At 41.2% G+C, this 14,934-nt stretch overlaps 1 protein-coding gene across 18 annotated transcripts in view; it reads right to left on the reverse strand.

Annotated features, from left to right (window-relative positions):
• The window catches only part of RBM12 (RNA binding motif protein 12), a 39,005-nt gene extending 24,571 nt beyond the window's left edge, over positions 1-14,434 (reverse strand). For 2 of the 18 annotated variants that reach the window (XM_024352002.3, XM_054674208.2), the window contains exon 1: positions 2,941-4,757. In XM_024352002.3, coding sequence (XP_024207770.2) covers positions 2,941-2,955 — 15 coding nt within the window. In that variant the 5' untranslated portion in view covers positions 2,956-4,757. Of the gene's footprint in view, positions 1-873; positions 4,758-8,344; positions 8,430-13,511; positions 13,612-14,201 lie in introns of those variants that run through there. The other 16 variants (XM_054674212.2, NM_001251846.1, XM_016947100.4 and 13 more) reach the window with 16 other exon arrangements.
• Positions 14,435-14,934: the final 500 nt, after the last annotated feature.

The raw sequence follows: 14,934 nt of genomic DNA on the forward strand, positions 1-14,934 counted from the left end.
GAGGCAGTATCTAGTGATCGGTCAAAGCAAATCTGTATTCATGAATTATCAAAAGACCCACAACATAGTCACCTCTTGAGTCTAAACAATCCTTCTCTTAAACAAAAATCCTGTACTGTCAATCCTCTAAGATTGTAGTGATAAAAAGCCTTTTCAAATCTTATCAAATGAAACTGTTGCCACTCTTAAATTACACAACCGCTGTATTTCAGTGTTCCACTGACTCACACCACCAAAAAGGCACTGTATATATATATAGTTTAATAGGAAATACTTATTTTAAAAGACTGACCCCTTTGTAACTACACTGATTTGTAGGAAATGTTGGGGATGTTTCAAACGAAGACAAAGGGGCCATGTAAAAGATAAAATTTGGTTTTCATGATCTCTCATCTATCTCTCCTTCTGTATTGTTTATAATGTGACACATTTTCAGAGCATTGACTAGGGAAAGTAACCATAACTAGAGCCTTGTAAGGCCAAGTGTTTTCATCACAAGGAAAGTAACCATAATTAGAGCCTTTTATGACAGTGAGAAAATTTGTTTTTCATATCATCTCACCTATCTCCCCTTCCGTATTGTTTATAATATAATGTGACACATCTTCAGAGCACTGACTAGGGAAATCATAATTAGAGCCTTGTAAGGCAAGTGTTTTCATGACAAGGACACTTACCAACCAGAACTCATGTGGTCCTCCTGCCTTAGTGTCCTGAATACCAAAGAAAAGAGTATGAAAGGGTCAAGAATCTCAATTTTCTCCTCTGGCGGCTGCACTTGTACTCTGTATGAAGACTTTTAGTAAACAGGCTCCTGATCGAACAACTATGCCAAAAAGCCTCCAAATAACAGGACTAACACGTATCAATCTATGAACCAGCATACGGATCTTTTATTCTATACTACTACTGCTAACAAAGATAATTTCAACTTCAGTTTTAAAAACCTAGATATAACACTTTCTTATGAATGGGCCCCTCTGTTTAAAGGCCAAAATTTCACATAATCGGGACAGGAGGAAATTGATACTACAATTAGTCCATCATGAAAAGGACTTCAAATCAAGTATCTTAAACACATTATTAAAAGTGGTTTCTGGTTTTCGATACCATCCAAACAACATGAACAATTTTTAAACTGACTAACCTAAATCGTGGCGGTCAAACCAAAAAGGCTCTGGTAGATAAAGGACTCCATAGTTTATTTTTATGGCAAAAGTCTTATTCCACACAGTTTAAAGTGTGACATTAGAAATCAAAGTTTGAGGTTATAGCACAAACGAAGTGTGGACTTTTATATTTAGGGAAAAAAACCAACAAAACAGTTCTGCTCATTTACAAATGAGTCAATTAGACAAACAAAGCAGCAACTTCTGAAGCAAGACTGTCTATACAGCAAGGACCCTTAAGAAGCAATAAAGGTACATACAATGAATCTGTATACAGAAATTTTATTCAATTTTAAAAGAAAATGAGGACTTTAGACAAAGCTTTACCCTATAACAAAGCAAATCTGTCCAGCTTTAAACCAAATTCTGAGAGTAGCCAACTTCTATTTTCAGCAGCTGGCAAGAGCACCCTCAATGAGTTCTACTGACATTTCTATTTTCTTCATCCCATATGGTACAAAACAAAACCAATCTAGACTCCTTGATAAGCTTTATGTGGTCATTTGAGTTTTACAAATGGTTTCTCTAATGGTATGCCAAAATCATTTATGTGTTCTCTCCAGATAGCTTTACTGTAACATACAGCAATGTTTATCCTGGTGAGTGAGTCTTCTGTAAACAGTCAACCAATGCTCTATGTTATGGAAACCAAGCTATATGCAATTGAAACAATCCACAGGTTCTAACCTGGAAATACTAGGAAAACAATCTGGATGCATTAATCACAGCAATATGAAGATCTGCCCTATAAAAAATGATGTGAATGGCTACCCTAATACAAGTTTTACTTTTCTTGAACCTATAGGCCTGTCATTTAAGTCAATGACAGCAGCTGTGGCTTCATCCCGAGACTCAAAGGCCACCATGGCTTCACCTGTGGGCATACCTTTTTCATTGTATTTTAAACACACTGAGCCTGGGATTACTTGATAGCCATAAAAGAAATCTAAAATCTCATCAATAGACACAGTAAAGGGCATGTTTTGCACTTTAATTACTGTCGGTCCTGGTTTTCCAGAACTAGATGCAAAGCCAGGGGGACCACCAATATGGATTGGGCCAGGGCCGGGGCCAGGGCCGGGGCCAGGCCCAAAAGCTGGTGGCCCACCCAAATGCCCAGGGGCACTTCCAAGACCAGGAGGGCCACTTCCAAACCCCGGGGGACCGCCTAAGCTACCAGGGCCATTTCCAAAATTCTGAGGGCCCCCTCCAAATCCCGATGGCCCACTTAAATTGTTTGGTCCACCTCCAAAACCCGGAACATCCAGTCCTAGACCAGGCAAACCACTGTTTCCAACTGAAGGCATACCAGGCCTAGCATCACCAAAGGCCCCGCCTCCTAATCCTGGAGGAGGGATTGGTGGCCCAAAGGCATTTGATCCACCAAAATTACCAGGAAAGTTAAATGGAGGCCCATTGTTGGCTTCCTTTGATCCTACAGTCAGGAAGGCATGCTCTTCACCTCCTGCACTAGGTATTCCTGCACTGGGCATTCCCGCACCAGGCAGTCCTGCACTGGTTATTGCTGAACCAGGCAGTCCTGTGCTGGGCAGGCCTGCACCGGGAAGTCCTGCACTGGGCAGTCCCACACCGGGCAGTCCCGCATTGGGCATTCCTGGAACTGCAGGATTACCTGGCACAGGCATCTTTAATCCCTTTTTTCCTTGGGCAGGGGGATTTTTCTCAATCTCTCTCATATCTTCTAGGGTAACTACATGAACAAAAGCTTCTCTCCCATTAAGTTTTTTACGGTGTAAGCGTTCAGACTTACGTGCATCATCTTCATTTTTAAACTGAACCAATGCCTGTCCTAGACCTTGCCCATTGTTATCAACAAGAACATGTACAGCATTTTCATCCACTGGGATTCCTTCTAGGAACTGAAGAACATCCATCTTTGTAATGCTGAATGGAATATTTGTTATGTGGGCACAGACTTTGGCAGAGTTGACATCCCCCTCTGGATTTAGTATCATTTCCCTCTGGTCATAGCTGAAGTTCTGCAGTCTTTTTCGAATCATATCTATCTTTTCTAGCATACCTTTCTTAGTAATTGGATGAACTTGAATAAAGCGATTGCCCATGTACTGTTTATGACGACACAGAGCAGCCTTATAGTCAGCCTCATTTCTGAACTCTACAAAGCCTTCGCCAGTTGCTTTCCCATTGGGTCCATAAGCTATATAAATACTATCTTCCACAATATCCAGCTTTTTAAAAAAATCAATGACATGTTTGTTTTCTGCTTCAAATGGTAGCCCTTTCAAGTAAACACAAAAACCAGCCTCATGTGGTGATCTTGACCTTGATCTTTTCTGCCCACTGGGCGATTTTGACCTGGGAAGTGTCTGAGGAGGGGGATGAGTTTGTCCAGAAGGTCCCATATTTTGCTTAAAAGTGATATGGCCTCCAGCAGCTACCCACTGTCTTTCTGTGGCAGGGCTAACTTCCACATAGCGTTGAATCATCAGCATTCTGTTTCGTTTCAAAGCTTCAAATGTATCTTGAGGGGAGAGAAACTTAACCAATCCATTCCCATTATTTCGACCTACATGATCTTTCAACAAATGCACTGCATCAACACGGAGCCCATGAAAAAAATCTCTGACATCATTTTCCATTGCAGAAAAGGGCATTCCATGCACACTGACATACAGATCATCAGGGTTGATGGGGAGTGGCTTCACACTGCTCTGAGAGTTCATCTGGATAGGGTTAACAGGATTCAACGGACCAAGAAACATAGGATTCAGGTTATTGTTCAAATTCATAGGTGCTCCAGAGCCATTCATTCCAGCAGGTAGAGGTGCCACAGGTGGCGGATTCAAGGGCGGCATGCCCGACATGGGTGGCAGTGGGGTCATGGGTGGCACAGAAGGAACTGGGGGAATCGGGGGCACAGGAGGCACAGGAGGCAATGTAGGTACTGGAGGAGGAACTGGAATTGGGGGAATGGATGGCATTGGTGGCAGAGATGGCATCGCTGGAATTGGAGGAATTGGTGGCGGCGGGACTGTGTTCATTGGAGAGGCTGTGCTTGGAACAGTTGAGCTAAACGTTGGGCTCCCAAAGGAAGCCCCCATATTTGGAGGAGCTGTTCCTACGCTGGCTGTGGAAAATGTCTGTATGTTTTTGTTGCTTTCATGAACAGAAGTGGTGGCAGTAACTACACTGGGTGATGGATTATTAAAGTTGGATACTGTTGTGGGCAAGTTTACCCTGCTACTCATTCCTGAGCTAGGTGGTGGTCCTGATCTACTGGCATTTGCTGGTGGTATATCTAAGTTGGCAGTTTCAAAACGCCTACGACTCAGTTCAATCATATTCTGCATTTCCGTTTTACTACTCAACAATAGTGTTACTTTTGACCCTTTAATTGTACCACCTGTGCGCATCATACCAAGCCTTGCATCTTCATCAGTGGCAAAAACGATGAAAGCCTCACCCAGTTCACCCCCTACAATATGCACGCCCCCATCAGGAATGGTCAATCCAGAGAAGAAGTGGCGAATGTCCATGGTCCCCGCCACAATTGGGAGACCTTGCAAACGGATGACCACAGCCATGCTGCGCTGAAACCACACACACCTGCAGATGAGAAAAGGCAACGGCCAGGTCAGACTCCTGTTTATCACACCAAGTTTTTAGCTACAAGAATGACCAGCTACCATATTAGGCCCTCAAATATTCCCTCAAGCTATCACAGGCAATGTCTTTAATTTAGATATTCTAAAAACTGAACATTACGTGCCATTTACAATGTAAAACGTAGACAATTTCAACTTCCAGAAGGCATTAATTTTGGAAACAGTTCAGTCCCAAGACTCAAAAATTCAAGAAAAAACAACTGTAGGACAGTAAAATACATATACATCATTCAGACCACTAATCATTCAGTAAGATTTAAAAGAAATGTCTAAGTCAAATCAGGAAACAAAGTTTAACAATCTATAGGGAAAAAACATGCAAAGAATATATAGAAGTTAGTATTTAAAACTGGCTTAGCATCTTCCCTATATACTTGATAATTTCATAGAATTATCAAGAGTGTGATTTTATAGAGCTCAGTCTCAAAATCCATCCAACAGAAGCAAAAAACTAGAATACTAATGAATTGTAAATAATACGTAAGACTAAAAGTAGATTCAAGTCTTAAATGAGAACTGGTTCCATTATTTTATTCATTCTAAAACTTTTCAATCTGCCTTGTACATTACAAAAAACTACATATGGAATTATTTATTATAAACAAGGTTAAGACATACTAAGAAGCCAAAAGAACTACTGAATAGGACAGCTAAAATCTGAGTTACCTTGATTCATTACCCCCAAAAGTAGAACCTGGTTATAGTCCCATTCACTGTGACTATTTTAATTAAAACTCAGGTCCAATGACTCATAACCAAATCCTCTATTTAATAAAATTTTTTAAAGTATTATTTTCCCCTAGGAGAGGGCTGACAATAAAAATATTTTTTGTTTTTGTTTTAGAACCACAGTGTGAATTACTCAGTGGTTGTTACAGTCTTGGACCTACACAACTCCTATAGGATCTCTGTGATCTCCTTAGATCATGCCTGTTTTGACATAATCAAAAAAGAAATGTTCCCCTCAAATTTCAGTATTTCAGTTCCAAAGGCTTCTAAGAGCAAATCCAAGGGCAGCCCTTTGGAAAGTGACACAGACCGAATTATTGGGCCTGGGAAACATACTACTTTGAAATTAAGGTGGTCAATAACATAGGGTGTTTTCCAACCCATCTGAAAAGTCAACTTTTATTTATTTATTTATTTTGAGACAGAGTTTCACTCTTGTAGCCCAGGCTGCAGTGCAACGGCACGATCTCGGTTCACGGCAACCTCCACCTCCCGGGTTCAAGTAATTCTCCTGCCTCAGCCTCCCAAGTAGCTGGGATTACAGGCATGCACCACCATGCCTGGCTAAGTGTTTGTATTTAGGAGAGATGGGATTTCACCTGACCTCAGGTGATCCACCCTCCTCAGTCTTCCAAAGTGCTGGGATTACAGGCGTGAACCACTGCGCCCCACCTGAAAAGTCAACTTTTAAATATAAGCCCATAAAATCAGCTCATGACCCTCAGAAAGGTTATAAATTAATGAAGAGATTTGGTTTTATCACTTCTCAAGAACATTAGAAGGGGCAAGATTTTCTACTATAAGCTCTAAGAATTCTGTAACTTCATTGTCAAATATTATATAAATACTAATTCAATGCAACAAAATCTGTAATTATATCTCAATATTACAACTGCCGTATACAAACAAGAAACAAACTGCTTGGCTTTGACAGTTTTCTCACAGACACATACACAAAAATAAAAAGCCACCTTCAAATTTAATCCAGAAAAATGGACTAGCAAACAGAAAATGCTTTTTGTGAGGCCATTATAAAGCACTAGAAATTTGGGAAGTGTGGGGAAGCTTTTCATTTACAAACTTCAAGAGTCAACAAGAAAAATTAACGCTAAAAAACATCACACCAACAGTCTCTTTTCTCATTTACTATTTAGCAGCCTATAAGGAGGTTCATCAAGCAGTTTCCAAGTCATTAAATCAAATTCACATTCCTTGCTCAATCTAGAATACGTGGCTGTATGCAAAATGTGATAGCATTTCCTGTTCAACTTCAAAAAACGGTTAATCACTTTGTATAGGGGAAACATCATGGGCAATCCAGGTACTCAAAACAACTTGAGAGAGAGAGAGAGACTAGTTTGCACTGGGACAATCAAACAGAAACTTGATATAGTCCCAAGAACACAAAAATTAAACACAGGGCTAAAGTGACATACACAGTTAAGTCTTCAAGCCATTTTCTGTTAAGAGCAGGGATTTACTGAAAGTTTGTACAAAGGTACACATGAGAATATGCTATTGAAAATCTGCCTCAGATTACCAGCTGGAAAGGGCTGAATATTAAACCAAAGTGGAATACAAGATTTATTCATAAAGCCATCTGATGAGAAAAATTGTTTCTAGCTTCCAAAAAATATGAAATAATATCTGCAGCCAGGTGCGGTGGCTCACACCTGTAATCCCAGCACTTTGGGAGGATGAGGTGGGTGGATCACCCGAGGTCAGGAGTTCAAGACCAGCCTGGCCAACATGGTGAAACCCCGTCTCTACTAAAAACACAAAAAATTAGCTGGGCATGGTGGCAGGTGCCTGTAATCCCAGCTACTAGGGAGGCTGAGGCAGAAGAATCACTTGAACCCGGGAGGCAGAGATCGCGCCACTGCACTCCAGCCTGGGCAACAAGAGCGAAACTGTCTCAAAAAGAAATAAATAAATAAAACAAATAAAAATTTTTAAAAAATTAAAAAAAGTATCTGCTTTTCTGTTACTAAGTAACTGTTTGACAGCTAAGTCATTTCAACCTAACTTGGGCCTATCTTAGTTACTTAAACAAGAGGGTTAGATTCCACTTGCTAAGGTTCCATTTAAAGTCTAAAATTTGTACTCTAAAACATGTGACCCATTATCTATACTTAAACTCTTAGGAAATATAAATAAACATATCAATAACAAGCATCTGTATTTGTAATTAGTCTAAAATGCTACTAAGGAATAAAACTTACTGCCTATCAGGAAAATCACAAGATAAATAGATCCATATAAATGAAATTGACCCCCAAAGGAACAACTGTTCAAAGCACCCATCTACCCCACCCCTATCCCTCAGATAAACTTGTAAAAAACCACACCGGCCTGGGTGGGGGCTCATGCCTGTAATCCCAGCACTTTGGGAGGCTAAGGCAGGTGGATCACAAGGTCAGGAGTTCAAGACCAGCCTGGCCAAGAGGATAAAACCCCGTCTCTACTAAAAATACAAAAAAATTAGCCGGGTGTGGTGGCAGGCGCCTGTAATCCCAGCTACTTGGGAGGCTGAGGCAGAGAAGTGCCTGAGCCCGGGAGGCGGAGGTTGCAGTGAGCCGAGATGGCACCACTGCACTCCAGCCTGGGCAACAGAGTCTAGCCTGGGCAACTGAGCAAGACTCCGTCTCAAAACAAAAAACAAGCAAACAAAAACACACACACACACACACACACACACACACACACACAATATAGTTGCTACATATATTTTCATATTTCTTAATAAGCTATCTCATTTTATTTTGTATAAAAACGAACTCTCTATTCAAAATCTCTTACCTGATAAAACAAGAGATGTATTTTCTTAACAAGAAGTAGAGGCCAAGTCAATCCTGTGGGCAACCAATTAAAACCAACTTTTAGACTGCAATAGAGAATAAACGGAGGCAAAAATCAATGCAGGAAACACAAAACAACACGCACAGGCCACACTGTACATTACGAAGGCGAGTCTGAAACCATCAGAGTACTTCATTAGAATGCATATCAAAAAAAAAAAGAAAGACACCGTAACAAAATCCCACACATGATTTTTAGTTGGTATTGCTTTCAAATTTGAGTATCTCAAAATATTTATATATTTACATACATCAAGAGTGTCATAACTTAGCCCAATAACGAATCCATTGAAAATTAAAACAGTCATAAAGCTCAGCTTCACAGCTAATTGCTTTGATCACTTTATAATTAAACCAGTCCAGAAAACTCCGTAACACAAGTCTATTTCCCCAGGTTCTCACCAAATTTGTGATGAAAAGGCACAAGTTCGCACAATAACAATTCTTGGACAACTTAAGATAGCAATTCAAGGGTACTCATGGAAATTACTGCAACTATTCTTTCAATATATTTTATTTTGCACAAAATAGCATCCAACATCACAAAACAAATGAAGTATGAGTTCTTGCTATAAGGACTAATTCCACTGGAGCTCAAAATATTAACAAAATATTAAGGGAAAGTGTTTTTTCCTCTGACATCACAACAGTTCTCAAAAACTTGTAAAATTTAAATAAATAAAATAAAATAAAATTTAAAAACACCCTAAAAATGCCTGACATATTAAGAGTATATCCCAAAATAAAAACAGGTCACTCATCTTTCACTGTCATTTCTTCCAAACTGGTGAAGTTATTAACAAGTCACAAGCATATATGACCAAATGTCTATATGACCAAATGAATATAGTCTAGACAACTATATTCAAAGGTCATTTTTTACTTTTTATTTTTTTTCAAAGGTCATGTTTTAATTCGGAGAGAGAAGAAATTTGCCACTGTTCAGTATTAAGATTACCTATGACTACTTTTCCAAATGATGCTCATCTTAAATTAGTATCTTCCAAGACCAAAATACAACTAATGACCTTAATATTCATCGCCAAAAAGTAAAACATATTTCAAAAATCTGTGTGATTTTCTAAAGGACAAACTATTCATCGTCTAGTCAACTACTCAAGTTGCTAAAGAATAGTGAGATGGTTTTACCACAAAAAGCTATGCAAATATGTAATCAATACAATCAAAAGTCTAGAGCATTGTATTAATCTTTTACATGTTGTAGAAATCTAGCCTAACTTTTTTTTCTTTTTTTGAGACAGGGTATCGCTCTGTCGCCCAGGCTAGAGTGCAGTGGCGCGATCTACGCTCATTAGGCTCATTGCAACCTCCGCCTCCCTGGGTTCAAGCTATTCTCATGCCTCAGCCTCTGGAGTAGCTGGGACTGACTACAGGCTTGCGCCACCACCCGCAGCTTATTTTTGCATTTTTAGTAGAGACAGGGGTTTCATTATGTTACCCAGGCTGGTCTCTTAACTCCTCACCTCAAGTGATCCACCCGCCTCAGCCTCCCAAAGTGCTGAGATTACAGGTGTGAGCCACGACGCCTGGCCTAGCCTAACTAAGTCTAAGGAGTTTAAAAATTCTTCATTTGAAAGCCATATCTAGTAGTTTAACAGGTCACAAAGGAAAATGTGAAACAGAAAAAAACCTGCTTCAAGTAAAGCAATGAGCAAGAGCATGAAGTACTGTAATATTTATGTACAGGTTTGACTCCAGCAGCCACATAACAGGGTAACTTTCTAGTTTCTAGAACTTGTAATAAACATCTGATTCCTACTGGAGATTCCAATTCAAAAGGTCAGGTATGGGGCCAGGGCATATGCCTGAATATAAGGTAAGAAGGTTCCTCTCAGCCTCTTCCCTGGCAAACTCAAAAGATACCGTATGTCTATCTTGAGAAGGACAAATCTGGGGTCAGCCAGTTAAGCTCAAAGGGAACTCACCAGGTCTACTCTCAAAAATTTCTAAAATGTTACCAGAAATTACCTTTAAAAGGAAGAAATTTCTCATTCCACAAGGCAAGGCTGAAAGGCCCAGCTGAATTTGACAAATGCCTAGTTCAAGTTTTATGTGTACAACTTAAAGCACAAAATCAATCCAGATAGAAATTTATGATTCTCTTCTATTTCAGCAAAGAGGAATACCCACCCCACCCCATGCCAAGGAAAAATATGCAGAAAGTTGATGCTACAAGTCAGAACTTCACAACCCTTGGTATTATACCTCTTCAAAAGGGAAAGGTAAATGGAAATAGAACTGAAATACTTCTGTGTTGACACCTCACTTTGTAAAAACCACAAGAATTTAACATTAAGTGTCACTGTTTTCCAGGTAACTACTATTCCTGTATTCTAAATGTCAGCTAGCGACTGAATGCAGGATTTCAAAAATCCACGCCATTTACCTAAAGCTTTGAACTTTAGAAGGATAAGACTAAAATAATAACTAAACAATAAAACATCTAAAATACATATTCTATCTATACATACAGCATAATGATAGGAAAGGAGAAAATGGGCCTGATTTGTCATTAAAGCCACTGATATACTTCAGAAGATCTAAAACAAGAAGCTGGCTTTAGTATGTTTTCCATTCATATTATCAGGAATTAGTCCTAACATAAACGCTTGCTTCAACTTGACAAAATACCGGATGCGTGCACAAATCACAAGTATCTGCTACAAAAATTTAACATATTATGGCAAGACAGACTTTCGTATTTACTAGCCATTCTAATCACTTGGAATTTCAGAAAAAAATGTCTGACAACAAATCTCTTCATCAAGAAGTCAAGGCACAAACTAAAACGACTATTTTCACTCTTCATCTGGTAGTAAACATCCAAAAGTGAACTTTAACTTTGTTCAGTTATCACTCTTTAATCAACAAGAACCAGGGTACAGCAGAGCTAGGTTCTTCAGATCCAAAAGAAACAATTAAACTCTCAAATGTTCACCTCAGAGATTAGCAACAGAGAACCAATCACAACGGGCACAATGCTAAAAACAGTATAATCACATTATAATAAACATTATGAAACAACCACAGTTTCAGCCACTTGATTTTGTTCCCCATTCCCAAATGGACCATATATCAAAGTCTGGGATCACTCTTAATGAAAAAATTATTCTGACACTGATGGAGATGTATACTTTTTATAACGCATTACTCAATTTTTCCATTAACCTCCATTCCGTACTCAAAGGCAGCAAATCAGAAGACATTTCTAAATAAGATATTCCTCCTGTCAAAAATATTATGTTTCAATCCCCCCAAATGCCAACAAAAATGTTGCTACCTTCATTTTCACTTCAGAGCAAAATTATACTTCTAACCTAAACAACCACATTCACTCTGTTTTTGAGTCTTAAAAGCTGGCTTTAAACTTAATTAAATTTTGTGCAAACCAAAAGGTATATGGGTGTGGTAGTAAAATCTGATAAAACTGTAGTTTAGATAAAATTATCTTTTCTGTTTAGTTGAAAACATTTAACAATATTCCTTTACTCCATGAACATTTACTATTAAGCACTTGTGGGCCAGACAAAAGATATAAAAGTGGACATCATCAGTCTCTGCATTTTAGGGAGGGACATCTAAAAGCATCTTTTGTGCAACCAACTACTGACACTTGGTTCTTCCTACAACATCTACAGAAAACATACATTCATACAATGACAGAGTGGCTCTCTGCAAAATGGAGCAAAAACTATCAACACTGTCACTGGATTCCAGCACCTGGAACACACTGGCCCACAAAATCAAGTTTCACACCTAAAGATTGTACTAACAACTCCCAAACTCTCAATACTCAATCATCAAAACATTTGACGTGTCAAAGAAGGTGAAAGAAGCCCAAAGAGTACTGGTATTAGCATGTAACAATACGTTGCAAGTAACCACACAATTATTTCTAAAGCTTCACATTTTTCATCTAACAGATTTGAACATAAAGAAAATGAAAATTATACATTACAATCCATAAGCAAAGTAATCAACATTTAATCGAGCATATATAAAAATGTATTCCCTGTTTCATTAAAAATCTGTCCAATAATATATACTAAGCACATCTTCATTGTCTGTTTTGTATAAACACGCCAAACATTTCACTTTCTTCATAAATTACCATAACGTTATTTGAACCACCTGTAACAGTTCTTCCCAACTTTTTATACTCTTTGAAAATGTCTGCACACACTTTACACTAAATCCAGAAATCCTCCATTCTTATCAAAACTGCCAAATTTCAAAAACAAGTACAACCAGTCTTGTATTGTAGTTCTATAATTTAAAAAACAAGATTTCCCTATGTGTCCAGACTTGAGGGATTTTTCTCGACTGCAAATGCTCTGAGATGCATTAACAATATACACTAGTTAACAAGGTCCCAGACAATTCTTGTTGCTAAGACTGCATTTTGCAAAAATTACACCATTTCAAACCATTCAAGCAAGAAGCTCTAAAATACTGCAGTCACAAGCCTAGCCTCTCCCTTCAACAAACCTTCAGTTGCCATCACACTTTTTTCCAGTGGGTTATACTGACTCTATTATTGAATAATATAAAACGGTCCCTACCAACTTCCTCAATTTATATTAGGTTATCTCTGAGAATCCTGGAGCCAAGGAGGGTTTTAGGGCCCAGAAATCTCTTAAAGTCTGCAATTCTCAGCATGACACCACGCAGATGAGTAAATGTTTAGCACTTAATACTGAGTAACCCTCACAAGAGCCCCTCAGATTTGTCACTATAAAGCACACGTTGGAGGCACACAAAAAGCCCGTACGTTTACAACCTAGCAGCTTTAAGCCTGCTGCACTGGCGTCCAACCCCGTCACTAACCTGTAGATCCTCAAAGTCCCTCCCACCACCCAATTCACGTGGCTGCAAACTAATGCTGCCAAGCTTCAGAGAAACTCAATTAACTCTCCATCAAAAGCACCCACCCTCCGCAGCCCACTGGATCTCGTCCTCCTGAAATGCCACAGGATCCTCTCCCGAGGGAGCCGTAAATGTGCTGCTCACAGCAGCCCCTTCCCTACTGGGGGACCAAAGGCCTGGCATCTTACTACAATTCTCAGAGCCTCGGGAGGCGTACTCACCCCACCCCCTCACTTCCTAGCTTCAGACGCCGGCTTCTCAAAACTGCTACACCCTTGAGTAAAGCCCCTCCCCAGCAATGGACCTCGGAGGCATTTCACTGCAAACCCCTCCACCTTCAGGCCACGAAGGCGGCCGGTTGTGACACTTCCTTTCTGAACTCACAGGAGTGTACCGACTACAGCTTCCTCCCCACAGGTGTGACCTGGGTCCCCTTTTGCTGGTAGGCCACAAAGGCCTCCTTTCCATTTCGGGTTGAAGGAGTGTCCTCACTACGATTATCTTCCCCACCTCCAGGCACAGAGATGTAGTTATAACCTCTGCTTCACTGGGGGACACCAGAAATCCTCCGTACTCGGGATGTAGGCGTGTTTTTACTGCAGTCCTCGTTAGCTCGCAGGCCGCTGAGCTAGCCAGCTCTGGCCTGCCCCCTCTCAGACCACGGGGGCATCCTCGCTATGGCCTCGTCCCCACTTCGGTACGCAGGCTCATCCTCTTGCGTCCTCCTTGCATCCTCTCAGCTCTCAGAGGCCTAAGTGGCATCCCACTCCCCCTGCAGCCCTGCCTCGACCCTTTGTGTGGGGCGCTAGTTGCCGCGGGCTCGAAGGCCTCCGAAGGCCCCGCCCCGGGCCACCAAGGGGCACCACGAGCCCCGCACAGCCCCGCCCGTTCAGGGGCTGCGGGAGTCTTACCGGGGAAAGCTGCGCGGCACCAGAACCCAGACCCCGAATTACCCCCCGCGCGAGTGCCTCCGCCCCGCGGCCGACAGCCCCAGCCCGAACGGCTTCCCGGAGCCCAACGCAGCCACCACCTCCTTCGCCGCTTCACAAAATGGCCGTCGGCCCGCTCAGCGGCTCCGCGTTCCAGAAGGGGGAGGAACGGCGTGGTTGACGTCAAGGGGCCGCGCAAGCGCGCTGACGGTCTCGGGCGATCTCCCGGAAGTTACTGGGTTTTGTGCTAAGAGGGGGATATTCAGTCCCTGCTTGCGACTGTTTGCGCACAGGACCGACCTTGGGCTAGTGGCCCTGCCGGGTGGGCTGGGTATGAGTGTCTAGCTTGGCCCTCCGCTGCAAGACTGTGCAAATTGCTTCACGTCTTCCAGTTTCCGCGGAAGGAGCAAATTGTGCTTACCTCTAAGTTTTTTGAGGATTAAATGGACCACAACGTGGTGGCTAGTTATTATATCCTGACAAAACAGCCAAAACCTGATTCTTTTTTCCCATTTAAGAGTTTATACAGGCCGGGGGCCGGGCGCGGTGGCTCACGCCTGTAATCCCAGCACTTTGGGAGGCCGAGGCGGGCGGATCACGAGGTCGGGAGATCGAGACCATCCTGGCTAACACGGTGAAACCCCGTCTCTTCTAAAAAATACAAAAAATTAGCCGGGCGTGGTGGCGGGCGCCTGTAGTCCCAGCTACTCGGGAG

Source organism: Pan troglodytes, chromosome 21 (genome assembly GCF_028858775.2).
Source record: "Pan troglodytes isolate AG18354 chromosome 21, NHGRI_mPanTro3-v2.0_pri, whole genome shotgun sequence".
Classification (NCBI taxonomy): Eukaryota; Metazoa; Chordata; class Mammalia; order Primates; family Hominidae; genus Pan; species Pan troglodytes.